This window comes from Orbicella franksi, chromosome 10 (assembly GCF_964199315.1).
Source record: "Orbicella franksi chromosome 10, jaOrbFran1.1, whole genome shotgun sequence".
Lineage (NCBI taxonomy): Eukaryota > Metazoa > Cnidaria > Anthozoa > Scleractinia > Merulinidae > Orbicella > Orbicella franksi.
In genome coordinates, this window is record NC_138154.1 from 16,849,973 (window position 1) to 16,863,921 (window position 13,949).

Sequence of the window (13,949 nt, forward strand, 5' to 3'; positions counted from 1 at the left end):
CGGCTTCACTTGAAGTCAAGAAAAAATGGGCTGAACTTCCTTCGTAAGATTTATTGTTATTTCCTGAGTGCTTTGTTAAAAACCGTTTTATTACACTCCCTCTTCCTTTATTTCGATTAATTAGGACTGGACCATTTGCCAGCTAATTTTCGATTTAACGCTTCAGTGCACATCCTTGCTAGAGTCTTCCTTTTAGAAAGAGAAAGTCAAGACGGACGATTTGAGCTGATTGCGGAATTTGAAACGAAACACCCGCTTTCAACTCGCTGAAGGAAGTAGTTGACTTCAAAAAGAGGTTCCAACCTTTCAAAAAACGAGATAAAAGAAGTCGTTTTGATAAATTCTAGGGCGGAAAGATCCATGTCTCTCTAACTAAATCATCCTTCAGATTTAAGACACCGGTATCTGAGCAAGGAGTTTTGATTTATGTAAAAACTTGCCCTTTTTTTCTCCAGCGCGTGGTCCCGTGTTTCATTTTCGTCAGATACGCATTTAATTTGGCCTGAATAGCCGCAGCGTACGTGAAAAAGAGCTTTCACCGGCTTTGCTTTCTGTAAAGGACGTTTAAACACACTCATAGCAATTTCTGGATATTTACAAAACCTTGTTGGGTTGCTCAAGCTTAGCAAACTATTTCATTTGTTTTTTTCCTTTTCTCTGTCACACACACACTCAGAGGCGCGCGTGCTCGTTTACAGCTCACGGGCTTCCTATATATTCGAATTTGACTGGTTTTCTCTACATAAATTCTAATGTTAAACTTTAAATCAATCGGGACAACATCGTCAAAGTGAACGACTGAGCAGTGAAAGATTAGTCGATCGCAACTGAATTTGCAGATCTGTAGCACAGTTCTCCATTTTTCCTGCGACTTTAATTCTTCGGTGTGTCCTTGCATGCGCGAATTTTTCCAATCTATCTCGGCTGCTCGGGCTCTGTGTTCTTTCTTCCTGCAAATACGAAACGAAAGAGAAATGTTCAGCAAGATAAAAGCTTTCTAAATGTCGCGTTTTTAATAGCGAGAACTTGTTTACTCTTCATACGAGATAATGTGTAATAAATGACAGTATTAATATTTTGTACTCTCTAAATTTTCCCAGGGTGCTGTGTGAATGTCTAATTGCATTATACCTCCTTTTCTCTTCGTTGCCAAACTTGATAACCCTTGAAGAACCTCTCACGTGTACAAAAAAACTTTTTTTTCCCTAAAACTACACTGAACAACGTAAGCACAGATTTTGAAAACAATCCCTTAATTTCTTCGAGGAGTGATATGTAAATTGTAGATTTTATTTTAATAAGTTGAAAGGTTATAATATAATATTGGAATATTTATTCCCATGTTCGAGGGTTGAAATACGTCCTTAGCCAGAATTGGTTACTTAGAGACGGGAGTGACCATGGCTAAATGTTCCTCGAATTTGAAAGAAATTGCTTGAAAAGTTGTCAGAGCGGGGATTTGAAGCTAGCTTTTAAGCTCGGAGCCATTTGGGAGAGTGTAGAGGGTGATTTATCTCCAGCGCAAGGGAACTTTATTTTGCACCAAAAGCCAGGTGCTGCTCGCCTCAAAGGGACATATGTTGTTTTTTAAAGCGCAGCTGCATTTTCCAACCCAACTACCGGATGAAGAAAACGATTCACCCGATTTTTCTCCCCGAATTTTCACTTTCTAACAAGGAAACCCGCGCTCTTGACTCGTTTTAACCATGCGCAAAGCGTCCAGCTTTGAACTTTTCAAACAGCGAAAAGAAAAACACAGATTTCTGCAGACTTACTTGAAAATTTTCGGCGCGCTGGAAGAGTGTGTCTCTGGGTTTTAATCATATATGAAGCTAAACGTTGTCTTTTTTGCCTGAGTACTTTTGGTCGTCTCTCGCTGTCTGTCCGCTGCCCGGTTCCTTCGCCGTCGTTGTCTGCGAGCATGAAAAAAAAATTACTCAAGTTTAAAATGTGCGCTCAATTCACTACGCTGGAGTTCCGGCAAATTTTACAATCTCAAACCTACTTTCGTTGGGTTCTTCAAAACGCGAACTCAGCGTAGCCTGGAGATATGCGATATATTTGATCGCTTCTTCGATAACTTCGATCTGAAAAACACAAGAATACAGCGAGTTACCTTTTGGAATTTTTCTAAGTCCTAGTCGCCGGCGATCAGTGGCTTGCTATAAAGTATCGTACCTTAGAAACACGAGGCCTTGATGCTGTGGATGGAACAAGTGATCGTAGCCGTGAATATTCCAGCGACTTCATCTGCTTCTTGTAGTTTCGAACGCAGTTCTTAATCTCGCGACTTCTTGAGTCCTGTAGTTGTTTTTCTTCGCTGCTCCCACTGCTAAACATTTTACGAAATCTGCAGGACTGTACGTGGAAATAAGCAGACGTAAATAAGCTTCACCGGCTAACCGAGAAGTCGAGAGTTATTATTCGTATTCACCCTTGGAAAATGAACTGATCACGTAGAGACTGTCAGGAATAAAGCAGATATTTACCTCTAGAATTTCGTCGGTGATTTTTTCAAGCGCAGTAGCGTATTTCTTGTGCGGCCGTTGTTTCACTCACAAGCGAATGAGTGAAAGGCCCTCCTTTCTGGCGCTAACTATAAATTACCAACATTACAATAGCACAATTCACCTGTAACGGCCGGCAAGACAATGAATCATAAACACAACTGTCTTTCACCAATCACATCGCGCGTTCACCCGGTTAACAATTAAATGTCTCTGCGTGGCGACCAATCAGCTTCGAGGACATCACACTACCGAACTACTGGTACGGTAGTTAATGAAGTTAAGAGAAATTTTTTTTCGTTTCTTGGGTTTTTTTTCTGTTTCGAGTTTTGCGAAACCCTCACACGGGTGAAGGGCAGTTTTGAGGTCGTTTTCTGTGGCGAAAGCATTACGTTACCTTAAGAAGTCCGTAGCTTCGTGTGGGTTTATGAAAAGATAAGAATCGTTGGAGAGAATTGAAAGAGAAATGTGGTAGCTGTGTTGAGATTCCATTCAGCAGTTGAACGTTACCTGGAGCCAGAGAAACACTTCTAGTTTTTATTCTATTCGGCACATTGACATGGGCGAACTTTCGTTTCCATAGCTTTCTCGCTTTCAATTTCGAGAAGAAAAAATATTAACATGGGAATAGCCAGAGCAAATTGCTTGCTAAAATTAAACTTTCATAAGCTCTCCTTTCACTCCGTGGTCGAATATGCTAGCAGATCTACATATATGTCAGTACAGCTGTTTTGCTGTTTTTTTGAAATTGCTTAGTCCATACTGAAAACCCAGAGGAACCAGTTTAAAATCTAAAAGATAATGTTGACCGCGTGTTCCGTAAGCCTCTCGAGTGTTCCTGTGTTCCGTTTGTCGAGAAAGTCGAGCGTATTTTTTTTTTTTTTACAACAGTACTTTTATTTTGCTACAGTTTTGAAACACGTGGTTTTAGTCCAGCTGCATTTAAATGCCTGCTAGCTCAGATAGCAACAAGAAAGAACCAGTTTACTCGCTTCTTCGGGTGGTTGTATTGCTCGACAAAACGGTGAAAGAGCTCTTGTTGAAGACCCTTAAATATTTTACTTCAATGTAATGTCGACTTTTTTCGATTTCCCTCAAAAAATCCGGCGTTTAACTTAATTTCGCCGGTATTTTGTAACTATTTCGGTGATTCTCTCCGTATTTTCTATTTCTCGTATAATTCAATTAAGTGGCGTTCTGTTGTGAAGTTCCTATGTTGCAGTTTGCCTTTTTTTTCCGAAATAATGACATTTTTATGTCTTGATAAAGAGAAAACACTTTAAATTTAAAAGCCCGCTAAAAGACAAAGTGGAGTTTAATTACGGCCACCCCGGTTTCTTCAACCCGTTTCGCCGAATCTCGAGGATTTTGAACTGAAATCCCAAAATCTTTTTTTAGCATTTCGAACGCGTGAAATTAATGTGACGATTAAATTGAGTTGTGTTGCTTTATGCGGTAATAAATAGCCTGTCTTCAAAGCGCATCGATATAAAATAACACGCAAATTATAACTGCAGCCAATGAGAATGGAAATTAGACTTTGTTTATGAAAGGAACAGCGGGAAAAGTGTATCAAACAAGTGTTTTTGTCAGTAACAAAGTGGCGCAGTTTCGTGATGTATACATTGCCCGCTGCTGGCTGTTAGCGGTTATTTTGATATTTTTTTCTGTGGCAGTTTCACCTACGGCTTGTGTTTAAAAGAAGAAGAAGAAATTGCCTGTCACTTTGTGGCATATTTAAATTTCTTTAAAGCACCGGTAAACGATTCATTGAAATATTTTCCTACGCTTTTCTACGCTTTTAAATCGGCTTAAAACTCTGATGCGAGATGAGATATTTCCTATTCGCCGACTTGCACAGCGAACAAAGCAATCCTTCGGTGTGTTTCACCGGCAATGATTTTCTATAATTCAAATCTGACATCGTATGTAAATTTGCTAAAGTGTTTTTCTTTTTTCGGAAGATCCAAATGCGAAACTGCCATTTATGGATGGTAAATAAGGCGATTTTTCCAGCTGGTGCACATTAGACAGAAACATCAGCACATTTTGCCATTAGAAACAACTTTGGTTTGATTAAATCTTCTAAATACGGATCGGATGTTAGGAAGAAAACAACTAATTTAACGAGCGTTTGAGAAGTGAGACTACCGAAAGGCCGGTGCAAATTGCTCTCTTTTTAACATCAGTGTCTCCAAAACCGTAGCGTTCACGGAGATTGAGTTCCTGTCAAGCTAATTGCACTAGCTTTCTTCGTGTATGGTTTGAAAAATTTCGCAATTGCTGTGTTAATTCCCTGTGCCATAATCTCTTAAAGTTGTACGGTACCCCAAAAGTGTTAATTCCCATAGCCATGCAGTGAAACTAACCGGTTCGTACGCGGTCAGCCACAGGGAGGAAGGTCAACTGACTGAACACGCGCGAAGTTTGAATGTTTTGACGTTTTTGCCCGTGTTGTTTATCTACGCGCGCGCGTGTTTGAAGATACCGCAAGTGCGAGGGTCTGCTTCTCGAATTTCACGTCGACTTTATGGAGGCGGAGAATCTTGCAGCATCTTCCCGACTTCTTGATGGAAGGAAGCAAGTTAAAGAAAAGTTATTAATCGTTAGTAGGAGGTCCGTTGACCCTGGACTCCGTATTGAGTAGTACAGGTTTGAACCCTAGCTGGGGTCATTCTATCGCGTTCTTGGGCAAAGGGCTTTACTCTCACAGCGCTTCCTCCAACACAGGTGTATGAATAGGTACGGCGCAAATTTAGTGCTGGGAGTGACCCTTGGAGGAACTAGCATCCCTTCCAGGGGAAGTAGAAATACTCCTGGTTGCTTCATGCAGCGGAAGCTGGAGATAACCCTCGCGTGGTGGGCTTCTAGATTCGAACATACCTTTACCAGTACCTTTTTGTTTCCTTTTTTTTCCAGTTGATATCTGTTTGGTGTTCGCCTGCCGTTGCAAACATTATTTTAAGGTTTCCTTTACTAACAAGGTATCGGATCGTTCTTATAGTATGTCCTGTCGAAGGTGAACGTTACGAACTCCACTTTAGTAACGTGGAAAAAGAAAGTACTGAACAAGATCTGAATGTGACAGGAATTATAACAATTTTTTTTTTTTTTTTTTGGTATTTACCTTTGCGGAACTTCCAGAAACTTGTACAAAGTTATATTGGCAATTGGAAGCGATATTGCCACAGAATTGTCGTGAACATGTGATTCAAATGTTTCCCGGGCTGTTAATGTGATTAACTTTCAAATTTGGTCCCATCCACTCAACGACGGAGAAATTTGAAAACGGAGTTTTCTCTCTGAAAAAGCATCAAATGTTTTCTACGCCAGAGGAATTTAGAAACGCAACAACCACCGGTCATTTTGGATTTGTGTTTGAGGAAAACTCGGTCAGGAAATCACGTGATTATCGTGACGCCATCGTCTTCGAAAAGTTCCGTTTTCAAAACGCGTTCCTTCCAAAGAAAAACGAAAAGCCGGCGTTTTCAAATTCTTCCGGTCTGAAGACCAAATTTCTTCGGCGTAGTGTGCACGGGGCCTCAGAGTAGCTGCGAGTTTGAGATCGAGCCTTAGCAGTACTTTTCAAAGCTTGTGTTTACGCTTTCGATTGTCCCATTTCACACCAATTTCCTGGTTGCTGACAGTCTCTTATTCAGCAACAACAGAGAGAATCTAAGGATTTGGGAAACGTATGCGTAACTCGATTTATCTGTTGACTAAGATTTTCTCCATTCTGCTATCAAATTCTTTTCATATTTTCAACCCGTCCGTCTCGCGAGTGTTCCACGGACGTTCGAATTTTGATAAACAGTTCGCACGAGTAGCGGATGACGAAGAAATAATTATAAATGAATTTTAAAAAAACTTGGCATGTAACTTTCGACAGCATACGATCATCCAAACTTATTGGCATACTTTGCAAACAAGAGCCTCATTGAAGAACGTATCTGTGTTTCTTTTTCATAAAAGAAGACAAAGCCCAGTGCTTGACCACAAAAGAACTCGAATTTCTTTTGTCTTTGAGCTTTTACTAAACCAATGTGTCGTTTAAAAGAAAAATCAAAAGTCGTTTATGTATTTTCTCGCAGTTCACCATTTTATTTCACTGAAGATGGCTTCACTGCGCGGTGGAAGGGGTTATAGTTTTGGTAATTTTTTTTAGCCAGTAACAACTTTTCGTCGTTGTAGGAAGTGTGTCTTTTAATGGATTTGGAGAAGTGTAGCAAGGTCCGTGAGTAGATCAAAGCTTTTTGTTCTCCGTAATTCAATGCGGCAGGTATTAAGTACCTCGATTAATCGAATGGCATTCATTTGAATTGTTAGAACTTCCATATAAGCGGCAACTGGCTCATTTTCTCATCCACTGATGTCGACAAATTCATTTTGTAAAACCAAAAGATCAATTTAGTCATTTTAATCAGCGAATGATTAGTAATATAATCATTTTAATTCGTGAGGTTTGTTTTAGTACCAGGAAACGCACGCAAATGGTAATTTTCTTTTAATTCAAAAGGCCCAGTCTTCACATGATTAATGAGCGCGCAATTTGGATATTGAGCAAATAGTCGCTAGGTAAGGAAGATTTTATCAAATTTTTGTCCCGTGAAAAAAACCGGATGTAATTTCTTTTGCATGCAGAGCTATAAATATATTAAGGAAAATTACAAACACCAGGCTTGCGTTCAGATTACAAATGACATGATCTGGTTTTTCGTGTAGCAAATACCTAAATTATGTTTTCTCTTATCATTCGAATCACTTCTTAAAGTCTCAAAAATCACGAAACAGCTCCTGGCAAATAAAATTCTTAAAACATATTTCGATTCGAAAAGGATTAAAATATCACATTTCAGTATTATGACAAGGTTCTTTTAAATGCATTTTAAATTTTGTCAACTTTCAAAGGCAGAACAGTGGAGTAACGAAAACGCGAAGTTTCATAATATTCGGACCATTGTCGCGGATTGTCCTTACTAGCCGGTCTTGAACAAAGATTCGTATGCATCGCATTTATTTTATGTTGTGTATTTAATAGCAGTTACAGACGTCCTTACATTCATCACGCGATCTTCATTTTCTTTTTTCCTGACGAAAAAACGTGGTAAAATCCACTCTCTAAGGCTTTCAAACCGCTACGAATGGTAGAATTTGTTTTTAACAGCAGTTAAAATGTTTACCCACCGCAACGGGTATTGCATTGTATTATACCTCGTCATAGCTCCTTTGAGAGCCAGGCATTTCCATTAATGAATACCCTGAACGCAATACCTTTTTTATATCTATACCTATTCAATCTCTTCAAGTGGTTGCCGTGCTTATCAATAATAAAACCTGTTTTCTGGCGATGTTGAATCTTCTATTGATATTCTATCGATCTGTAACAATGTGCGACTGGAGATTTGTCTGGAGTCGCTCTTGTGTCTCCAAGACACAGTTCCATGGTCGTCGAAAATATTCTTTTATAGTCCTCCATGTCACACGTGCCTTTTATTGTGAGCTTTGTTTCATTCGGTCACAAAGTCGTCGCTCGTAAAATCGTGAGACAATTGTTTTGTCTCGTTTAGACTGGACTAGTGGCTCAGTTCAACTTTGTTCGTGAGCTGAAGGCCCAATTTATTAGGCTGCAGTAGTTGTTTTGTTTTTTCTTTCGTCGTAGCCGGTCGATAATGAAAAATTAACGACGTCCAGAGAAAAAAACAGATGCAGAACCTATACCAAATTACTCAGTACTACAATTTAGCTTACATGATTCTGAATTTCCCGTTCCGACTGCTTTTGACAGAAAAAAAAAAAAAACTATCATGGCTTTTTTTGGTTTTTTTAAATGGATTTTTGAAGCCGGATTCTACAACAGCCCCGCTTTAATATGGCAGATATAGCCTGAACCTTTGTTGGTTGGCGAATAATATCACCTTTTTTGTAGCAACACAAAAGGAATATGACAATTAGACTGACGTTAAAATGCAATCACAAGCATCGGGGAGACTGACTCGCGCAAGGTTGAGCAATGTTGTGATTGTGGAAATTTGTGCTTGAATCACTGGCTTGTTGTTTCTCACGGGTTTTTTTTTCCCTTTTCTTGTTTGACCAGTGCGCAACTTACCAGGCCAAGTAACATCTCTTTTCTGGATTGCACGATTACCTTTTTCTTCCCAAGCCCACAGAAAGTGGCGTCACCACTCCCTCGGGTCATGATCTCTCCCGGGTCCCTCCAGGCTATGGTTTTCTATTGACACCCAACGATCTTAAAGTCCCAGCCTGTTTCATCAGCTAACTTTTAACGATTAGCTCCCAAAGATAAGACAGTACTTTACTATACTTCAGCTGTGTCATTTCTGAGAGGGTACGACATAAAGTGGTAAATTCTAAAAATACCCGTGGCGTTTTGATGTAAATGTCTGTTTGGAGTGCCTTCATCATCCGGCTATACTTGTGTCAGTTTCAAACTTGTAACACTGACAGCTACTACAGACACGCTTCCTTCGCCTGGTGTTGTTTTATACTAATACCGAAAGAAATGAGGTTCGCTATCCCAGCTTGGTTTTAATTTTCATCTTAAAGAAAACGATTTGGAAATTTTGTTAAAAGGGAGTTGATTTTTCGACCTTCGTCCATCACCCATGCGGACAGTGTTACTGATCTTATTGTAATGATCTTAATATTAAGATTAATGAGCAAGCCCAGCCCGAAATTCGCCGGCATAGTCAATCGAACTCAATCCGTGGATTGAGCATTCTGACCGCGCGTAAATTGGAGCGAGAGCAAAAACTCGACGAAGCAGAGTGGGAGGGGGGAGGGAATGAGGCCCCACTACCTCCTGCGTCGTCGAGTTTTTGCTCTCCTCACAACCCCCTGCTTATTCGAGGTTTTGCTCTCGCTCCAATTTACGCGCGGCCAGAATGCGGAAAAGCTCTTCGTACGGGAACATTTGCTACGCAGGCTAAGAGCGCTAACGTGTCCTAGCGTGAAGCATTATCATTACATTGCGATTGTTGAAATAGCCTGTCAGTCATACCAGCAGCAGGAGTAATCATTTTCCACTGGAAAATGGTTACTCGGGAGTGTTTACATGTAACCACTTAGAATTTTTCAAAGAACCATTCTAGAAGAAATGAGAAGCACAGTTACACTGTCATGTACTAGTTCTTCGCAAAGTTTGACGGCTCTCAACTGCAGACGCTAAAAGTCTTTCTAGTAGATGTGGCTTTCTTGATGTTTTTTGTCAGTTAGTTAGTTAGTTAGTTAGTTAGTTAGATTGTTTGTTTGTTTGTTTGTTTGTTTGCTTGTTTGTTTGTTTGTTTCTGTGTGTGTTTATCTGCTTATTTCTTAATTTTTTCGCCATCTGTTTTCCTTGTGGCCGCAGTGAGTTGGACGAACATTCTAATATCCTTAATAATCAATCAATTTTGGTCACCTTGTAATTTTACTACACTCGCGTAGGGACATGTACATCACTAACTGTAACTGGGTAGTGATCGATTTGAAGATAAGGCGGTAGATCTAATGATAGTTATTGATGTGTGAATGCTCGTTGTCGGCTGCCGATAAGTACCGCTTCAAGCTGGAACGGAAGTGTTTTGGTTGGTAATGTGAGAGAATGGCAATTGCCTCTAAATTTAATAAGAAAGTTTGAAATCTGCACCATTGGATAAGTTTGTTAACACCTAACCATTTTGCCTCGTTAAAAAGACGAAAAGATAATCTTGTTTAACAAATCGCTCGGTCAAAACAGCTTCCACGTCTCCGTGGGTGGTAGGTCTGTTTACAATGTTCAAGTATTTAGTTTATCTGTTCATAATGTTCTTGGCGAGCCTGCTGTTTATGGTATAATTAATCGTTTTGAGTTGAGTCGCAAGACTTTGATTATCATAGCGGTTTACATCACAAGCGTATCAATAGATCGATTGTTCTTTAATTACAATGATATCAATATAGACCGGGCTGGAGGTAAATAACCTGACAAGAAGCAAAAAAAGTTTCTTGTGGAGTGATTGCATAACTAAACTATTCGAGTAGAATTCTTCAATCTTGACCAACTCATGATCAGGGTAAACAGGCAAGTGATAAATATATAGCGTTGGTGTTGGATTTGTTGAACTGCACGTGTTAATTTTACTGTGAAGTTTGATTTTCAAGTGACTGTCACGATGTGTCTCGAGGTGCGGTTGCAAAGCGAAACATCAGTCCGCCATTTTGATGTTAAGTTCTTTTATGATTCTCTCTGGCTTAACTATTGTAAACCGGTAATGTTCATCGCCAAGGCTGAGCTCTGTTTGCTGGAAATAATATACAGAAACTATCCCACATTTTGGTTTCAAGTTTTTTCGAAATTCCGGAAGAAAGACCTCGAAACTGACGGATTTTCGAGTCCTTTAAACCAGGAATCCTGACAGGAAAATACACACAAGCGCACTTGGGGGGAAAATGAGGATCCGTGACTTACAGTACAGAGCGAAAAAACGATCTTTATATATCTACCTACCGTGTATCTGTCGGGTTCGGGAACTGATTTGTAGCACACGGAACGGCTTCAAATGACTGACGCAAGGCTGAAAAGCAAAACGATTCAATTCAAAATCGTTGGTAAGTCGTTAGCACGTTTTAATACACAATTTAAAAAAACGAAAGTTTTAAACCTATATTTGCCATGAAAGTTATGAACACTTACGAGACCTTTGGGCGACAAATAAAGCTTAAATTTTTGGCGGGCCGTAAAGCAGAGTACGGCCCGCTAAATTGACCAATCACAGCACTCGTAGTAACTGAGAGATATAATGTATAGAACTATTTATTTATAACTGCGGTTTCCTTAAACATATAGCGACAAATGTTCCTTAAAAGAAAAGGAAATTGACGGAAACCCTTTGAAAATATAATATTGCTCAACTTGATTCCTCTAAAACAATCCACCGTTTTGACCATTTGTATTTGGGTAATGTGCAGCAAATGCATATGAGCAATAAAACAGTCATTTCGTCCTCAAAATTTGTTCTCGGATTAATTTAATTAGAAAGTGTTTTCCAGTCTATATTACGGCCCAACCCTCCAGTGTTAGCAGTTAATTATATACATGTGCGCTTTTTGTCTTGTTCCGTCGGCGCTTGGCTAAATTAAAGAATAATTGGTGAAAATTGAGCTGCTCGAAATCGGTCTACCCACAGTGAAATAAACACTTTGCAATGTGTTTAGCATAAGGATTGACCGCGATTTATTTTAACATTCTTCACAACATCTTGTTCATATTATGTAATTTTCATCGGTCTGTTTCAAAGTAACTTACGTGCGATCGGGCGTTCTTTTCCAGTTCGCGGCGGAAAAATAAAGAATGCTTGATCACCAGTTAAAATGAATGTTGATAATTCAACGGAAAAGATATCTTGACTTGTTGAAAATACTGGACTTCTGGAGACCAGTGGCTTCAATGATCTGAAAAATGCTTTCAAGAAGTTATCTAAGAAGAAAACTTGTCCACTATTTGGTAACAATGTCCATTCTCTTCTTTGGCGGGGCACAATTTAGTTACGAAACCTTTTGACATAACTGCACGCAGCTTGCCGCGGTTTGGCAAAGTCTTAGCGCAACCATGAAACTTTTAAATGAAATTGATGAGAGTTTTTCCGGTATACATGTGGCTGGACATGCTGATAAATATAAACACAATTTATTTAGAAACTTAAACACTGAAGGGTTGTAAGTTAAATTTTACTGAGAGAAAATAATGCAATTGAACTAATTCTGCCTTTTGTAAAATAGTTAACGACGTTTTCCATGTTTCAAGGTAATTGGCAGTGGTTGGCTAGCCATAAACACATGCCTACTGAGAAACTTTGGGTTTTTGTTAGATTCCCAGGGGCATCTCATTTCACTGTCCAAGGTCTCATAGGAGTATCTTATATTGTCGCTCTGTTCCCCCGGGCGATAAGACTATTTGTGCTATAGCTGGATTTCATGCAGCGGATTAATCTGAAGACGAACCACAAACATTTTAACCAAAAAAGACTGAGAGATTTCTGCAAGACCACCTCTAAGAATTATGCTTTGCACACTAGACAATTAGATTATGAGGGCGAGATTTCTATCGCGTGATAGTTGACGAGGGCGCAGCCCGAGTCAACTATAGAAATCGAGAGCGCTGTTTTAGTATAAATCTACTAGTCGTTCAAAACTTCATCTAAAGCATCTTCATACTGTTATTAGCAGAGAAGCGGCGGCCGTTTTGTTAACAACTGCACACTGCTACGCTGCTCACTACCTACAACAGAATATAGACTGAGAAGCGTAGCCAATAACAGAACAACGGCAATCATGATAGAACGCTGTAGATTTATACTAATGTAACTAGATTTATACTAATATAACTTATATACTCGTAAGCGAAAAGAAAATGTTGTGTTTTAGCTGGATGGCCAGGTTTCATGCAGGGGATTAGTTTCAAAACGAACCACAAACATTTTGACAGAAAATCTCTGAAAGAACACTACTGGGAATGTACTGTACGTAGCATATCCCGCTAAGTTCTACCCTCAAAGAAAGGAATTTCACTTATTTTCGAGAATAGCTGTTCCCAACAGTGTCCATAAGTTCTGTGTCTGTAGGTAAATAAAAAATTTGAAATACTACCAACTTGTTAAGTGTTTGTGTCTCATTTGGCTCTCGTTTCTCTTCTCTAAGCCCGCCAAATAAACTTTTTCATCGGCGCTGGTTTAATTAGACAGTTCTGTCCCGTTTCTAAATGGTTTCTGAAAAAAAAAGGGTTGAAACTGCTCATCAATGGGGAATTTCTGATTATGATCAAAACTTGACACAGATTATTATGTACAAATGTTCGAAAACCTGGTATTTTCATGTTAATAGTATTGAATTTTTTTTCTTTTTCAGATATTAGACATTCTTTTGTCCGCCTGGCCTTCAGAATGACCTTTGAAAGTTATACTTTTATTTTAAGTCTCTTATCTATTTCTGATCATTGGAGAAATTGTCCCTGTATGTCGTATGAATAGCTTTTTAAAATACCTGACACAGAAATGACTGAATGCGGCCATAAACGGGCAATTAAGTGTAAATATCTGTAAGATTTTTGAGCGGTTTGCAAATTTATCTGGCTTTTTCACATTTATGTCAAACTTTCTACATTTTAGTACGACGCGGCATAAGTATTTCTGTGCTGATTTTAATTTTCCACAATCTCATTGCCGAAACAGTGGCAGCCCACCGGAGAAGCTGGCTATTTTAATGTAACTTGAATTGTCCTATCGTAGAAGAATTCTTCTTTCCTTTATCTAGTAAAAATGGCGTCTATTTGATCAGGAAGCAAGTGATGCTGAACGTTTTAGTACCTGGATGCTGTGATAGGAACATGACGTTTTCATGTCCCACATTTGTTATCGAGAGATTGATGCATAAGTGTAATTTATCTATTTTTTTTTTTTTTTTTTTTTT

General features: G+C 39.1%; 2 protein-coding genes across 2 annotated transcripts in view; both read right to left on the reverse strand.

Moving 5' to 3' along the window:
• LOC145499825 (histamine H2 receptor-like) overlaps positions 1 to 13,949 on the reverse strand; it is a 116,540-nt gene that overhangs the window by 81,397 nt on the left and 21,194 nt on the right. The gene's annotated exons all lie outside the window — the stretch shown is intronic.
• LOC145500654 (uncharacterized) lies at positions 811 to 5,616 on the reverse strand. Its single transcript, XM_081480171.1, has 5 exons — positions 2,490 to 5,616; positions 2,179 to 2,358; positions 2,006 to 2,087; positions 1,776 to 1,913; positions 811 to 950 (listed from the first exon to the last, which is right to left on the reverse strand). Exons 2-5 carry the CDS (start codon positions 2,338 to 2,340, stop codon positions 916 to 918), a joined length of 417 nt encoding a protein of 138 aa, XP_081336297.1. The 5' UTR covers positions 2,341 to 2,358; positions 2,490 to 5,616; the 3' UTR covers positions 811 to 915.

Bases quoted from the DNA above. Each gene is read 5' to 3' on its own strand.
- LOC145500654 (XM_081480171.1), bottom strand. From the start codon at position 2,340: ATGTTTAGCAGTGGGAGCAGCGAAGAAAAACAACTACAGGACTCAAGA. The intron at 1,914-2,005 runs GTAGGTTTGAGA...TCATGCTCGCAG, and splicing joins TTTTGAAGAACCCAACGAAA to ACAACGACGGCGAAGGAACC. The intron at 951-1,775 runs GTAAGTCTGCAG...TCGTATTTGCAG, and splicing joins AGCGCGCCGAAAATTTTCAA to GAAGAAAGAACACAGAGCCC.